The 17188-nt window shown below is 41.0% G+C and overlaps 1 protein-coding gene across 1 annotated transcript in view; it reads left to right on the top strand.

The window, feature by feature from the left end:
- The window catches only part of LOC126209839 (uncharacterized), a 98334-nt gene that overhangs the window by 65237 nt on the left and 15909 nt on the right, over positions 1–17188 (top strand). Inside the window, exon 5 of the mRNA XM_049938969.1 lies at positions 10720–10805. Within this exon, the coding sequence (XP_049794926.1) occupies positions 10720–10805 (86 nt within the window). The remainder of the gene's footprint in view (positions 1–10719; positions 10806–17188) is intronic.

Below are 17188 nucleotides of genomic sequence, written 5' to 3' on the forward strand. Positions count from 1 at the left end.
GCTACTCTATCCTGCGCAAGCTTCTACATCTTTCTGAATCTGCTTAGGGTCTTCATCTCTTGGTCTCTCTCTACGATTTTTACCCTCCACGCTGCCCTCCAATACCAAATTGATGATCCCTTGATGCCTCAGAATATGTCCTACCAACCGATCCCTTCTTCTAGTCGAGTTGGGCCACAAATTCCTCTTCTCCCCAATTCTATTCAGTATTTCCTCATTATTTACAATTTGTACAGAAACCAGATGGTAGTTATAAGAGTCGAGGGGCATGAAAGGGAAGCAACGGTTGGGAAGGGAGTGAGACAGGGTTTTAGCCTATCCCCGATGTTATTCAATCTGTATATTGAGCAAGCAGTAAAGGAAACAAAAGAAAAATTCGGAGTAGGTTTTAAAGTCCATGGAGAAGAAATAAAAACGTTGAGGTTCGCCGATGACATTGTAATTCTGTCAGAGACAGCAAAGGACTTGGAAGAGCTGTTGAACGGAATGGACAGTGTCTTGAAAGGTGGATATAAGATGAACATCAACAAAAGCAAAACGAGGATAATGGAATGTAGTCGAATTAAGTCGGGTGATGCTGAGGGAATTAGATTAGGGAATGAGACACTTAAAGTAGTAAAGGAGTTTTGCTATTTGGGGAGCAAAATAACTGATGATGGTCGGAGTAGAGAGGATATAAAATGTAGACTGGCAATGGCAAGGAAAGCGTTTCTGAAGAAGAGAAATTTGTTAACATCGGGTATAGATTTAAGTGTGAGGAAGTCGTTTCTGAAAGTATTTGTATGGAGTGTAGCCATGTATGGAAGTGAAACATGGACGATAAATAGTTTATACAAGAAGAGAATAGAAGCTTTCGAAATGTGGTGCTACAGAACAATGCTGAAAATTAGATGGGTACATCACATAACTAATAAGGAGGTATTGAATAGAACTGGGGAGAAGAGGAGTTTGTGGCACAACTTGACAAGAAGAATGGACCGGTTGGTAGGACATGTTCTGAGGCATCAAGGGATCACAAATTTAGCATTGGAGGGCAGCGTGGAGCGTAAAAATCGTAGAGGGAGACCAAGAGATGAATACACTAAGCAGATTCAGAAGGATGTAGGTTGCAGTACGTACAGGGAGATGAAGAAGCTTGCACAGGATAGAGTAGCATGGAGAGCTGCATCAAACCAGTCTCAGGACTGAAGACAGCAACAACAACAACATTTCCTCATTTATTACATGATCTACGCATCTAATCTTCAGCATTCTTCTGTAGCACCACACTTCGAAAGCTTCTATTCTCTTCTTGTCTAAACTATTTATCGTCCATGTTTCACTTCTATATATAGCTGCACTCCAGACAAATACTTTCAGAAAGGACTTCCTGACAACTCTATACTCGATGTTAACAAATTTCTATTCTTCAGAAATGCTTTCCTTGTCACAGCCAGTCTACATTTTATATCCTCTCTACTTCGACCATTATCAGTTATTTTGCTCCCCAAATAGCAAAACTCATCTGCTACTTCAAGTGTCTTATTTCCTAATCTAATTCCATCAGCACCACCTGATTTAATTTGACTACATTCCATTATCGTCGTTTTGTTTTTGTTTATCTTTATCTTATATTCTCCTTTCAAGACATTGTCCATTCCGTTCAACTGCTCTTGCAAGTCTTTTGCTGTCCCTGACAGAATTGACATGTTGGCGGCAAATTTCTAAGTTTTTATTTCTTCTCCATGGATTTTAATTCCTACTCTAAATTTTTCTTTTGTTCCTTTACTGCTTGCTCAATAAACAGAATGAATAACATCGGGGATAGGCTACAGCCCTGTCTCAATCCCTTCCCATCCACTGCTCCCATTCAAGCCCCTCGACTCTTATGACAGCCATCTGGTTTCTGTACAAATTGTAAATAGCCTTTCGCTTCCGGTATTTGACCCCTTGCACCTTCAGAATTTGAGAGAGATTATTCCAGTCAACATTGTCGAAAACTTTATCTAAGTCCACAAATGTTAGAAACGTAGGTTTGCCTTCCCCTAACTCTAGGGTAAGTAGTAGGTTCAGTATTGCCTCACGTGTCCCAACATTTCTATGGAATCCAAACTGATCCTTCCTGAAGCCGGCTTCTTTTTCCATTCATCTGTAAAGAATTGGTGTTAATATTTTGCATCCGTGACTTATTAAACTGATAGTTCGGTAATTTTCACACGTGTCAACACCTGCTTTCTTTGGGATTGGAACTATTATAGTCTTCTTGAAGTATGAGGGTATTTCACCTGCCTCATACATCTTGCTCACCAGATAGTAGAGTTTTGTCAGGTCTGGCTCTCCCAAGGCTACCAGTAGTTCGAATGGAATGCTGTTCACTCCCGGGGCCTTGTTTCGACTTAGGTCTTCCAGTGCTCTGTCAAACTCTTCAAGCAGTATCTTATCTCCCATTTCATTTTCATCTATGTCCTCTTCCATTTCCATAATACTACCCTAAAGTACATCGCACTTGTATAGACTCTTTTCACCTTTCTGCTTTCCCTTCTTTGCTTAAAACTGATTTTCCATGTGAGCTCTTGATATTCATACAAGTGGTTCTCTTTTCTCCAAAGGTCTCTTTAACTTTCCTTTAGGCTGTATCTGCCTTACACCTAGTGATATATGCCTCTACATCCTTACATTTATCCTCTAGGCATCCCTGCTTAGCCATTTTGCACTTCCTGTCAATCTCATTTTTGAGACGTTTGTATTCCTTTTTTACCTGCTTCATTTGCAGCATTTTTATATTTTCTTCCTTCATCAATTAAGTTCAATATCTCTTCTGTTACCCAAGGATTCCTACTAGCCCTCATCTTTTTATCTACTTGATCCTCTGCTGCTTTCAGTATTTCATCTCTCAAAGCTATCCTATCCTCTTCAGCTGTATTTCGTTCCCCTGTATTTGTCAATCGTTCCCTAATGCTCTCTCTACGACCTCTGGTTCTTTCAGTTTATCCAGATCACATCTCCTGAAATTCCCACCTTCTCGCAGTTTCTTCAGGTTTAATCTACATTTCATAACCAAAAATGAACTAACTTCTGCAAATCGACTGACAAAATTCACTCATACTGCCTCTATTGTTGTTATAACATTGTCCGTTCAGAAAGACATTCTGCAATTGCAGCTGCTTGTCTACTGCCGACGTTTTGTTAGGTGAAAGTTCTTCAGACGTGGCATAATCCCAGAACGCTGCAGAATTTTGGTTTGACCTCGGCTGTGCACTCAACCAATTTAATCTGGTCATCGACCGACATGGTCTCCACTGCCCACCCATTACTCCTTACCTCTACCTCTTTAAATACAGCAGTGTCCAGACTACTCGCCTCTGATTTCACAGAGGCCAGGTCTGCTTTAACTTTCGTCTGGCACTAAGCCACATTGCCTTTCACTGGTAGTTATTGATTTTAGTGCGTTCTCCGTTTCTGCCGCCCTGTTAGCAGACCCTGTCCGCACAGAATCTACTCTCTCCCCAAGATCACTCTCCATCTCATTAAAGCGGTCTGCCAGTTGCTTTTCGACATCACTAACCGCCGGCCGCTGTGACCGAACGGTTCTAGGCGCTTAAGTCCGGAACGGCGCTGCTGCTACGGTCGCAGGTTCGAATCCTGCCTCAGACATGGATGTGTGTGATGTCATTAGGTTAGGTTTAAGTAGTTCTAAGTCTAGGGGACTGATGACCTCAGATGATAAGTCCCATAGTGCTTAGAGCCATTTGAACCATAACTAACCTTTGTGCTAAGCCCCTCAAAACATTCTGGATTTTCTCATCCTGTTCGTTATTTTTTTTCCCTAATCGATTCCTTTCCAAAAAAAGTTGTTAGAAAATATTGCAGTTTGTCATCAGTTTCACTTTAAAATAACTGAAATGACATTATAAACATTAAGAACTAGGAGCATGTGCTGTCATTTCTACCACACATAGCGCTGCGCTGGCACAACATTGGGAGTTTCCTGGTAAAACGTAATTAAATAAAAAGTTATACTTCGTGATCGAAAGTATCCAGACAGCCCGAATATCATATTCATGTTATGTGCATGGTGCTGCCACCTACAGCCAGGTACTCCATATCAGCGACCTCAGTAGTCATTAGACATCGTGGGAGAGCGGAATAGGTCGCTCCGCGGAACTCATGGACCTCGAACGTGGTCAGGTGATTGGATGTCACTTGTGTCATACTTCTGTACGCGAGATTTCCACACTCCTAAACGTCCCTAGGTCCACTGTTTCCTATGTGACAGTGAAGTGGAAACGTCAAGGGACACGTACAGCACAAAAGCGTACAGGCCGACCTCGTCTGTTGACTGACAGAGACCGCCGACAGTTGAAGAGGGACGTAATGTGTAATTGGCAGACATCTATCCAGTCCGTCACACAGGAATTCCATACTGCATCAGCATCCAAGTAGTATGACAATTACGCGGGAGGTGAGAAAACTTGGGTTTCATGGTCGAGCGGCTGCTCATAAGCCACACATCACGCCGGTAAATGCCAAACGACGCCTCGCTTGATGTAAAGAGCGTAAACATTGGACGATTGAACAGTGGGAAAACGTTGTTTGGAGTGATGAATCACGGTACACAACGGGGCGATCCGATGGCAGGGTGTGGGTGTGGCGAATGCAGCGTGAACGTCATCTACCAGCATGTGCAGTGCCAATAGTGAAATTCGGGGGCGGTGGTGTTATGGTGTGATCGTGTTTTTCTACGAGGGAGCTTCCACCCCTTGTTGTTTTGCGTGGCACTATCACAACATAGGCCTATACTGATGCTTTAAGCACCTTCTAGCTTCCCATTGTTGAAGAGCAATTCGCGGATGGCGATTGCATCTTTCAACACGATCGAGCACCTGTTTGTAATGCACGGGCTGCGGCTTAGTGGTTACACGACAGTAACATCCCTGTAATGGACTGACCTAAATCCTATAGAAGACCTCCGGGACTTTTTCGAACGCCGACTTCGTGGCTGGCCTCACCGACCGACAGCACATAGCAAGCTGCAGCAGATGCTGGGCCCTTGGAGCGTGCATCGATTGTGTTGCTGCTCTGAAGGCGTGTTGATGCGATGACGAGTTGGCTGCTGCTATGGCTCGCTGAAGTCGCAAAGTAAGTCCAAGAAATGAGCCCACATCTGTGACAGCCTTGTACTTGGGTCATCTTAGTGCATGCATAACTTCTTTTACAGTTATTGTCACGTTAATAATAAATCGATAAAGTGCTGGAATTATCTGTGACGTACTAATCAGATTTAAAATAATGTTGGGTTTATGGTATGTGCAGCAAATATAAATAACATGCCCCAAATACAGATTAAATTTAAACAAACTAAGTTCATTGTTCTCGAATGATGCTAAAATTAGTAGGCTAGTGACAAATTTTGCTATTTAATTAAGTGAATTGCAAAATGCTCGAGCTCCCAACACATAAAGCTAAAACAGTTCGAAAATACTAGTAATGCACACAGCTGAACTGTTCAAAGTTAAATTCATTCTCACATAAATAAATACAATCTGACTGACATATAGTGCTATAAGGTAAGTACCAGGCAGTGACTGAAATAAATCACAGGCTTCAGAAATAGACAGAGTTCACCTCAGACAAACTGAAGATAACTAAGTTCTTAATCAATGTTCGGGAAACATTTTAAATTATTGCCATGCCACGACCAAGTCGTTGAACAGAGAATTATAAGTCCTTAACAACAGTAAGGCGAATTGTATGGAAGGTGACATAGAGAGATGCATTAACAGCGTGCTTCAGTAGCTAGCACTGTGGTGAAATGTGGGTTATACCAACAGACGCGTCAGTGGATTGCGAAGCAAGGTTCAAATTCAAATGGCTCTGAGCACTATGAAACTTAACATCTGAGGTCATCAGTCCCCTAGAACTTAGAACTACTTAAACCTAGCTAACCTAAGGACATCACACACACCCATTCCCGAGGCAGGATTCGAACCTGCGACTGTAGCGATTGCGCGGTTCCAGACTGAAGCGCCTAGAACCGCTTGGTCACAGAACCCGGAGCGAAGCCAGGATAACAAAACTCACTGATACATGGCGCCGAGCATTGTTAACCGTTTAGCAAGTGGTGCATAGTCACCATACCAGGGCGAGTCTACTGTGGTAGGATTGTAAGTGCTGGGTTTTAGTTAAACAAATGGGCACCATAGGAATATCAATATTACTGGATTTTAAGGCAGCGATCCCTTCTCGTCACCAGAAACCAGCAGCGTCACCACGACGCAAGAGCAACTCCAGACTATGAGATGACTGGGTTCTGCCAGCAGCAGCCATGGGTTCGACACTTGCTGTCCGCACTATGTCCTTCACGGTACATGATGTGACAGCCCTGCATGCCTGCTGCCAACAAAGCTGAGTTTCTATTGAGACATTGCGCCAGAACATCAGTCATTGCCCAACTTCTGCCTGAAGGCAGCGGGTTGTACCTCACACAGGGCAGACTCCAAACACAGCCACCATGGCCAAATGTGAAGATGAGAAGCGATTTCTTAAGAACAACACACAGCGCCACTGACTTCTCCTGTAAATATTACCTGGCCTCACGGGGTTGTGGCTCAGCATCTCCAGGTGGAAGCTGTCACCCATTCATCAGCCCAAGCCAGGGACAATGGGAAGAGTCATGCCGACCTGAATATGTGATGTATTCAAGTCAATAAATGTCATTTGTAACTATTAACAGCACTTCCTCTGGAGACTTTGGTCCCAGCACTCACCATCCCATTCTTTGGTATCACGACCGACAATACTGAAAAACTGCTAAGTACTAAACTTCATGGGTAAACCACAGCCAGAATTGAAACAGGTGTTGCCTTTCCAACTCCATTCAGAACAGTGTGAATGAGCAAAAGGGCCACCATCTAAATACCACCTCCGTGACTCTGTTCTCTGGAAAGTCCATGTATCTAACTATAAATCTGAATTTGCCATTTTATGAATGCTAGGAATCTTAACAGATTTGCGAAGTCATAGTTGTTTGTCCATACAAATTAATGTAACACAAAAGTAAATTTTTGTTATGCAGTTCAAAATCAGTTCATGAAAACTGTGCTTTTAATAGTTACTATACAGACTAATATGGCAATTCTGTTTTATAGGAAATGTCCTGCTGTTTCCACTGCTACAATCATAATTAATGTATCTCTTACCATTATTGAATTTCGTATAAAATTGTAAAAATTAATAAACAATTAATTGAAAATAACAAAACCAAAAATCTTAAACACTAAATGTTTTAGGTAGTTCTGTACTTAATGTATGCCAACATTTACTCCTTTACTATTAGTATAGCTGTCTTGTATTTTTTTTAAAAAAAAAAAAACGCTAATTTCAATCAAAATTTCAGTTAAGGTATTTCTCACAGATTAATTAATTAATTAAACATATGGCTATCTCAGTCTGTGTATGGACCAGCACTATAGTTTGATATGTTGATCTCTTTTGCGCAATTAAAAGTGTAATGGTTATTAATAATTTACTATTTTCCTGCTCATTAAATCTTCCTTGCACTTCAACTTCCCTACCTTATCACCTCAAAACCATATCTACATATCCACAGAACAATCTTATTATTTTCTTAACTTGATGGATCGACCTTTGCAGTAGCTACAACATTTTGCATTGCATATTCTCCATTGTTTTCAATACAGTCTATCCCGCTGTGCGCGCTACTAGGCGGATCTGACGCACGTCGCGACAGTGTTGTAACCTGGCCGTACCACACGCCTCGGCAGGCGGCTTTGCGTGCCTCTTTGCCTACCTGCTACCCCATCAGATGCGCAATCGCCTGGCCCCGACACCCCAGATTACAAGAAAGCAAAACTCCCATCCAACGAGAATCAAAAAGACTACTACTCAGACAAATATTAAGTCGGTCATAATCACCCCATTGAAAACCTTTAGTTCTGACACATGCGCTATTGGTAAGATGCAAGGTGTGATTGGAGTAGTTGTACAGTATTTGAACACAATTTTTGAGTTGTAAGTTTAGCAAGTATAATGTCAAAAAATGGCTCTGAGCACTATGCGACTTAACTTCTGAGGTCATCGGTCGCCTAGAACTTAGAACCAATTAAACCTAACTAACCTAAGGACATCATACACATCCATGCCCGAGGCAGGATTCGAACCTGCGACTGTAGCGGTCGCTCGGTTCCAGACTGTAGCGCCTAGAACCACACGGCCACTCCGGCCGGCTCAAGTATAATGTCAAATTAGAGTGTTGCAAGCTATGCTGAAGACCAAAAATGGCAGAGTAGTCACTCCTTGTTTGTCCAATGTGTACTTCAAAACGTCATCCGCTTTTATCAGAGCAGTCATCATGCTATACTTTTTCCAGAATCCAGACTGGTATACATTTCACAGGTTATACAATATTAAGTACTTAGTATGCTGTACAGTATAATGTTACATATCCCTTACTATCAAAATGTTCATAGATGTATGGCAAGTAAATACCCTACTTTGAACTAGCAATTCAAGTGTTATCAATGTTTATATAATTTCATAATGGCAGAAACATTAATTTAACAGATAAATGTTACTTATCTTGCCATAGCAGTATCCTTATCTAGGATGTTGGTTCCTGTTTGTGTTTTACAGTTAATAGGTCCAAGGCTTTTTTCAGTAAAAATCACTGGAATAGTGTTCATTTTTGTTATCATCGGTAGTTATTCGTAAATTATTGACACTTTCTACAATACTACTTGTAAAGTAAATGCATTGTGCAACACTTCAAAACAACAAAGAACTTGATAGTTGCATTGACCAATCTCGACAACTGAAGCTATTACATCGCGTTTGTAGCCTAAAATTTCTATAAGTATTATGTGTATAGCTTTCAGATCCTTCTAGAACAGGATCTAGTTCAAATGAATTTTATCATGGCGATCTTAATTATTTTACAGATATAATTTGCATAATGTTTTCTGGAAAAAATTATGTGCCTAATAATTAATAATGAAGGTTGAAAATTTCATGTCTTTGTTTAATTGCCGATTAAATTATCGGTAATGAAATCAGAAAAGTTAAAAATGAAAGCATAAATTTTGTTTGTGAAAACTAAAGCATAATAATATTAGTTTCACTGTAAAATGGTATTGACTCATTTAAGTTAACAGTGGTTATTACTAATTTTCATGGTTCAAGACCAATGTTGCTAAGTGGATCGATACGAAAAATAAAATTATATTATTAGAAAAATAATTTTTGGTGATCAATGTACGCAAAACTCTGTTTAGTTTTGGGATATATAATTTAAGTATTAAAACTGACTCACGCCAGGCCGAAATTTATAGAGACTCGAACATTTTAATTGGAGTACAAAGTTTCTTGCAACCAAGATTCATTACACCAAGAACTATGTAATCTAAATACTAGGGTAATACTGGTAGAACCCACAACAGCTTGTATTTCCTTTTTGAGTGATAGTTCTATGAGTCTCTGCATCCACATTCTTGGAAAGATCTGAGGATGGATAAAAATGTCCATTGTTCTGGACAATACTGGATCGACTAGGGAACCAATGATCTATACTGTAATATCATTGTCTCCTGCGAAATCCTCTGTTAACGAGTGGACACGCAAGAGTTTTACATTTCTTACAAAGTGAATAATTCCTGTGCATAGCTGCTCGTGGACGAGATGATTATACGAAGCAGGGTGCTATTTATATATCCTGTGTGGCACCTGGCAAGAAATACCACACGCCTTAGCTTTAAGCTCATACACACTCACAACTTAAAACCTCTAAATGTCGCCACTTGCATTTCGTTCCTTTGATACTGGGTAAATCAGTAATATTACGTCATGGACAGACAATTCGGGTCCAGAGCTCCAATCAATTTGAATTACTCTATTTAGACGTTGGGATCTGTTTATATGGATACACGTGTGTTGTCTGTCGTATGGTGAGTTGTCTCAAGTGGAAAGAACATGAAGTTAGAGTACGAAAGTATACACCTGAAACTGGAAAGGAAAAGACAGTTATGAACTCTTCACGGGTGATCAGCCGTCGTCCTGTCGCAACGTTTCTATGAGTTTTGCACTCATCGTCCTCAAGCGAGGTTCTGGGATGCTGTGCTGCACAGTTGTCTAGAAATTTTATAGTATTATGCATGATTTACTCGCCAATAATGACATAAGAAATTTTTTGTCGGAGCAGGACTCAAATCAGGATTTGCCGCTTATCACGAGGAAGCGTCACTGCAGTCCTCAGACTGTAGAACATGATTTGTGTTATATTGAGCTACATTATTAATTTCTGTGTAGTTCATTTTTCAAGTTCCTCCACCAAACTTTCATAAATAATCTGTGTTTGTTTCCCACTCTCCTCTTACCACCTAACCATCCATTTCGTCTCTCCTGACATTTATATGAACCTAGATTCTAAAGTTTAATTAAAAACCATAGCTACCACTATGGAGAAGTCATTTGTAATGATGGAGCGAAATGTCAAATAAGTAATATGCCGAAACAGTTATGAGCTCAGATGTGTGAACAAGCTTAATCAATGCCGTCTATTGAACTAGAAACCCAGCGTGTTTGTACAATACAAACCGGAAGTCTTCACTGTTTTAGTGGAATGAATGGCACTACAGTCTATTTTCATTGTGAATTCTTCATTCCTTTTTATATTAATAACTTAGTTATGAGAAAGAAAACTAAAACTTGGTCTTGTGTCTATTTCAGCTCTTGACGGAGTGGTGACTGTGTACCTTATATACCACATTACCGAAGCTATCTGTGACATATATCTCTGCAATGGAGCTGTTCAGGTAAAGTGTTTACAGAAATACTCTATATTCATCAGAAACGGAACAACATTCAACTCTTTAAAGCTTATTATTCCATTCCTGCTGTGTGCAATAAAATAATGTCCATTATAATTATCCGGGCTGTTATGCCGTGGTCGGTTGATGAATCCTGAGGTGATTCCCAACGTTTCGTCTCCGACTGCGGGAGACATCTTCAAGGGGGTCCGTAGCTTGATGGTCCAACACACACACTGGCTCGAGCCAGTGTGTGTGTTGGACCATCAAGCTACGGACCCCCTTGAAGATGTCTCCCGCAGTCGGAGACGAAACGTTGGGAATCACCTCAGGATTCATCAACCGACCACGGCATAACAGCCCGGATAATTATAATGGACATGATATTTCCGGCCGTGAAAGTTTACATTTTAGTAAAATAAAGTTAGTGTATATCTTTATATTATTCTTATTACTACTTACTCTACAGTAGTACTGGGGCTATACCAATTCTGGCCCAGTTATTTTTGACCCACTATCCTTATTTTCCATTATCAGTTATTCCTGATACCACTCCCCCTCCCTTTCTGTCTACCACCGTCTCCCTCCCACTTCCCATCATATTTGCTGAGGAATTGAAAAGAAATATGATTAATGACCCTTAACCTTGCCAGTGAGTTAATTAAGAAACTTTTCCCCGAATACGTCAGGCCCAAGATGGCAGTCACTATGATGTCACAATCTTATATAGTCCACTTGTGCTAAACATAAAATAGTATTTATACCAAATAAATTAACAAATGACAGAGATGATCCTCCTTGGTACAAAAAACGTGTCAGAACACTGTTACAGGAACAATGAAAAAAACATCCCAAATTTAAACAGACGCAAAATCCCCAACATTGACGATCTTTTACAGAAGCTCGAAATTTAGCGCGAACTTCAATCCGAGATACTTATAACAGTTTGCACAACGAAACTTCGTCTCGAAACCTGGAATAAATTCAAAAGATATTCTGGTCGTATGTGAAATATGTTAGCGGCAAGAAACAGTCAATGCCTTCTCAGCGCGATAGCAATGGAGATACTATCGAAGACAGTGTTGCTAAGGCACAGTCACTAAACACAGCCTTCCGAAATTCCTTCACCAAAGAAGATGAAGTAAATATTCCAGAAGTCGAATCAAGAACAGCTGCCAACATGAGTAACGAAGAAGTAAATATCCTCCTAGTAGTGAATCAACTTAAATAACTTAATAAAAGCAAGTCTTCTGGTCCAGATGGTATACCAATTAGGTTCCTTTCAGAGTATGCTGATCCATTTGCTCCATACTTAACAATCATAAACAACCGTTCGGTCGACGAAAGATCCGTACCCAAAGACTGGAAAGTTGCACAGGTCACACAAATATTCAAGAAAGGTAATAAGAGCAATCCACTAAATTACAGGCCCATATCATTAACTTCGATACGCAGCAGGATTGTGAGACATATATTGTGTTCGAACATTATTAATTTCGTCAAAGAGAACGGTCTATTGACACAGTCAACATGGGTTTAGAAAACATACTTCCTGTGAAACACAACTAGCTCTTTATTCGCATGAAGTGTTGAGTGCTATTAACAAGGGATTTCAGATCGATTTCGTTTTTCTGGATTTCCGGAAGGCTTTTGACACTGTACCACACAAGCGGCTTGTAAGTAAATTGCGTGCTTATGGAATATCGTCTCAGTTATGTGTCTGGATTTGTGACTTCCTGCCAGAGAGGTCACAGTTCGTAGTAATCGACGGAAAGTCATCGAGTAAAACAAAAGTAATTTCTGGCGTTCCCCAAGGTAGTGTTATAGGCCCTTTGCTGTTCCTTAGCTATATAAACGGTTTTGGAGACAATCTGAGCCACCGTCTTAGGTTGTTTGCAGATGATGCTGTCGTTTATCGACTAATAAACAGGAGATAAAAAAATCGCAAAACGATTTAGAAAAGATATATGAATGGTGCGAAAATTGGCAGCTGGCCCTAAATAACGAAAAGTGTGAGGTCATCCACATGAGTGCTAAAAGGAATTCGTTAAACTTCGGTTACGCGATAAATCAGTCAAATCTAAAGGCCGCAAATTCAACTAAATACCTATGAATTACAATAACGAACAACTTAAAATAGATAGAACACAAAGAAAATGTTGTGGGGAAGGCTAATCAAAGACTGGCAGGACACTTAGAAAATGTAACAGATCTACTAAGGAGACTGCCTACACTAAGCTTGTCCGTCCTCTTTTAGAACCTTGCTATGAGGTCTGGGATCCTTACCAGATAGCACTGACGGAGTACATCGAAAAAATTCAAAGAAGGGCAGCACATTTTGTACCATCGCGAAATGTGGGAGAGAGTGTCACTGAAATGATACAGGATTTGGGCTGGACATCATTAAAAGAAAGGCATTTTTCGTTACGACAGAATCTTCTCACGAAATTCCAATAACCAACTTTCTCCTCCGAATGCGAAAATATTTTGTTGACACCGACCTACATAAGGAGAAACGATCACCACGATAAAATAAGGGAAATCAGAGCTCGTACGGAAAGATAAAGTGTTCGTTCTTTCCGCGCGCTATACGAGATTGGAAGAAAAGAGAATTATGAAGGTGGTTCAATGAACCCTCCGCCAGCCACTTAAATATGATTTGCAGAGTGTCCATGTCATAGTATCCACTTAAATAGTGGCAACACTGCTGTAGAGACACTATGCAATGGAATCTATGATTGTCGCTGATAGCACTCTTTGTTGACATACCTACCTTACTTCTGAGCAAATGGACTCTCCTGTCCCACGTCACCGGCGTGCGCATAATCTAGGGAAACAGTCACTTATGAGCGAGCGGTCTAACGTAACGGTGGTGACACTATATTTTCGAAACAGGAACAACGGAGTTGAATCAAGATTGAATGTGCCAGAGGTCGTGCAGTACGATAGTGTCATCAAGGTGTTCAAGAGGCGTGGGGGGATTGCCGTACAGAGCCGTGGCACGCTGGAAATGAAGTCCCATGCTTCTTTACAGAGCGTAGGGGAACGATGGGGGAGACCCGCACCGCCTTACTAGGCAAGGTCCTAATGGAGGTGGTTTGCCGTTGCCTTCCTCCGACCATAATGGGGATGAATGACGATGATGAAGACGACACAACAACACCCAGTCATCTCGAGGCAGGAAAAATCCCTGACCCCGCCGGGAATCGAACCCGGGACCCCCTGCTTGGGAAGCGAGAACGCTACCGCGAGACCACGAGGGGCGCGCTGGGTAAAAGCCTTCAACCAAAGGCGACAAACCGTGGCAGACATTGTAATGGTCCACCTGGTCGTCGTTGATATCGCTAATTGCTGTAAACGCACTATTTCACTCCAATTTACGGAGTTTGTTAGCACTTGATGTTAGGTTGGCGCCATTACAATGTATTGTATTGTAGTAATCGCTGCTGCTCGCTGGATCGCTGCTGTGTCTCGATGCTGATGCTGGCTCTAAATCTGGTTGTCTAGGGTTAAAAAACATGAGGTCCCGTGTTTTTCATGTGCTTTTGATGATAAAGAACGAGCGAAACCAACACGTATGTAAACATCAAATATTTATTACTTTAGTGGCCATATTAATTCCACTGTCCACCAAAGACCATAACACAACACAAAGTAGTACTTCCTTTACATGTTCTTTGCCTTGTTTTGCCAAACAATAACACAGAAACACACTTCACCAAAGTGACATTCCGACTGCCCCACTGCCTCCGACTGCTCTCTCGACCCTTCTCGCTGCTTGTATTTATAACATTGTCAAAGAACTACTAAAAAGAGATATAGTTTATGAGTCACATGTACATCTGTTATCATAATTTGTGCAGAAAAGTTATTAATTTGCATCGAGTGACATAATTTAACATATTATGAAAATGACAGACAGATCTGTTGACTTGACAGAATAATTCTCTGTTACAAAAAGGCCGTTTTTTAGAAGTTTGTCAATTGACTTCTCTAATTTGCATAAATAAGTAAGTAACATGAATTATTAAGAATTACATTGGTTTTCGTCTAAAATAGGATTGATTACGTGAATACTGAGTGAAAACGCTCCTAGTGAACAAATAGGTTTCTCTGGGTGATTTTTATTTAAGGAGATCCAAAATACCTAAGTTGGCCACTATTTTTCGTACTTCATATTAATTATTTAAGATGAACTTAGTGTTTTTACATGATGACATTTGCTGTATCAGTGATCAAGTGATATAAACTTTTGTGTGGGTCAGTTATTCAGTATAATTTAATGGGTTGACTGTTTATGGAGACATGTTGTGCAATCATTGTTAACATACACAATAACTTTTCTATAATCATAAATACTCGTTAAACTGGTTGAATTTGGAAGGGATCGCATACTTCATTAAAGTAAAGCCTTTAATATGTTCCGTTACAACATGCATCGGGCAGGTCGTCCTAGCGTCTCTGAAGAAGAAGGAGAGGCTTTCTTACGCCGTTTCGTAACACTGGATGAGACATGGGCCACATCGTACGAGCCACGAGCCAAAACTGAAACACCAATCCAACGAATGGCGTCATTATGGGTCGCCGCTAAAGTTGAAAGTGCGTCAGAGCCCCAGCGTGGTGAAAGTTATGGTGATTCTCGTGTACGGCTGTGATGGTGTTATCCTAACGCATTACGTTCCTCCACGGCAGACCGACAGTGCACAGTATTACTGTTCGTTTTTGGAGCATCACCTGCGACTAGCTTTGCGAAAGAAGCGGCGACGATTCCTGTGCAGCCCACCCATCATTTTGCACGACAATGCGCGGGCGCATACAGCGCAAGCTGTGGCTGCTCTGTTCGGTCGATGGGACTGGGAAGTACTGTACCATCCACCACACTCCCCAGCTTAAGTCCTTGTGACTTTGATTCCGAAGATGAAAGAACCACTTCGTGGCATTCGCTTCAGAACTGTTCCAGAGATTCTACAGGCAGTAGACCGCTCCATTCGCACCATGAACAGAACAGGCTCTTCTAACGGTATACTACGCCTTCCACATCGCTGGCAACGGGTTCAACACAACGCTGGTGACTACTTTGAAGGACAGTAACAGGTGCAAATATGTAACACTTTTGTATCAATTGCGAATAAATAATTGCCACTGTTAAAGTTCCAACCCCCGTAGATGTAGAAGTAGAAAACAGCTTCCTTGTTAAAACGTTTACTATATCGTGGAAGGAGTATATAGAGGGTCTATACAAGGGCGATGTACTTGAGAATATTATGGAAATGGAAGAGGATGTTGATAAAGATGAAATGGGAGATACGATAGTGCGTGAAGAGTTTGACAGAGCACTGAAAGACCTGAGTCGAAACAAGGCCCCCGGAGTAGACAACATTCCATTGGAACTACTGACGGCCTTGGGAGAGCCAGTCCTGACAAAACTCTACCATCTGGTGAGCAAGATGTATGAAACAGGTGAAATACCCTCAGACTTCAAGAAGAATATAATAATTCCAATCCCAAAGAAAGCAGGTGTTGACCGATGTGAAAATTACCGGACAATCAGTTTAATAAGCCCCAGCTGCAAAATACTAACACGAATTCTTTACAGACGAATGGAAAAACTAGTAGAAGCCGGCCTCGGGGAAGATCAGTTTGGATTCCGTAGAAATACTGGAACACGTGAGGCAATACTGACCCTACGGCTTATCTTAGAAGAAAGATTAAGGAAAGGCAAACCTACGTTTCTAGCATTTGTAGACTTAGAGAAAGCTTTTGACAATGTTGACTGGAATACTCTCCTTCAAATTCTAAAGGTGGCAGGGGTAAAATACAGGGAGCGAAAGGCTATTTACAATTTGTACAGAAACCAGATGGCAGTTGTAAGAGTCGAGGGACATGAAAGGGAAGCAGCGGTTGGGAATGGAGTAAGACAGGGTTGTAGCCTCTCCCCGATGTTGTTCAATCTGTATATTGAGCAAGCAGTAAAGGAAACAAAAGAAAAATTCGGAGTACGTATTAAAATCCATGGAGAAGAAATAAAAACTTTGAGGTTCGCCGATGACATTGTAATTCTGTCAGAGACAGCAAAGGACTTGGAAGAGCAGATGAACGGAATGGATGGTGACTTGAAGGGAGGATATAAGATGAACATCAACAAAAGCAAAACGAGGATAATGGAATGTAGTCAAATTAAGTCGGGTGATGCTGAGGGAATTAGATTAGGAAATGAGACACTGAAAGTAGTAAAGGAGTTTTGCTATTTGGGGAGCAAAATAACTGATGATGGTCGAAGTAGAGAGGATATAAAATGTAGACTGGCAATGGCAAGGAAAGCGTTTCTGAAGAAGAGAAATTTGTTAACATCGAGTATAGATTTAAGTGTCAGGAAGTCATTTCTGAAA

This window comes from Schistocerca nitens, chromosome 10 (assembly GCF_023898315.1).
Source record: "Schistocerca nitens isolate TAMUIC-IGC-003100 chromosome 10, iqSchNite1.1, whole genome shotgun sequence".
Classification (NCBI taxonomy): Eukaryota; Metazoa; Arthropoda; class Insecta; order Orthoptera; family Acrididae; genus Schistocerca; species Schistocerca nitens.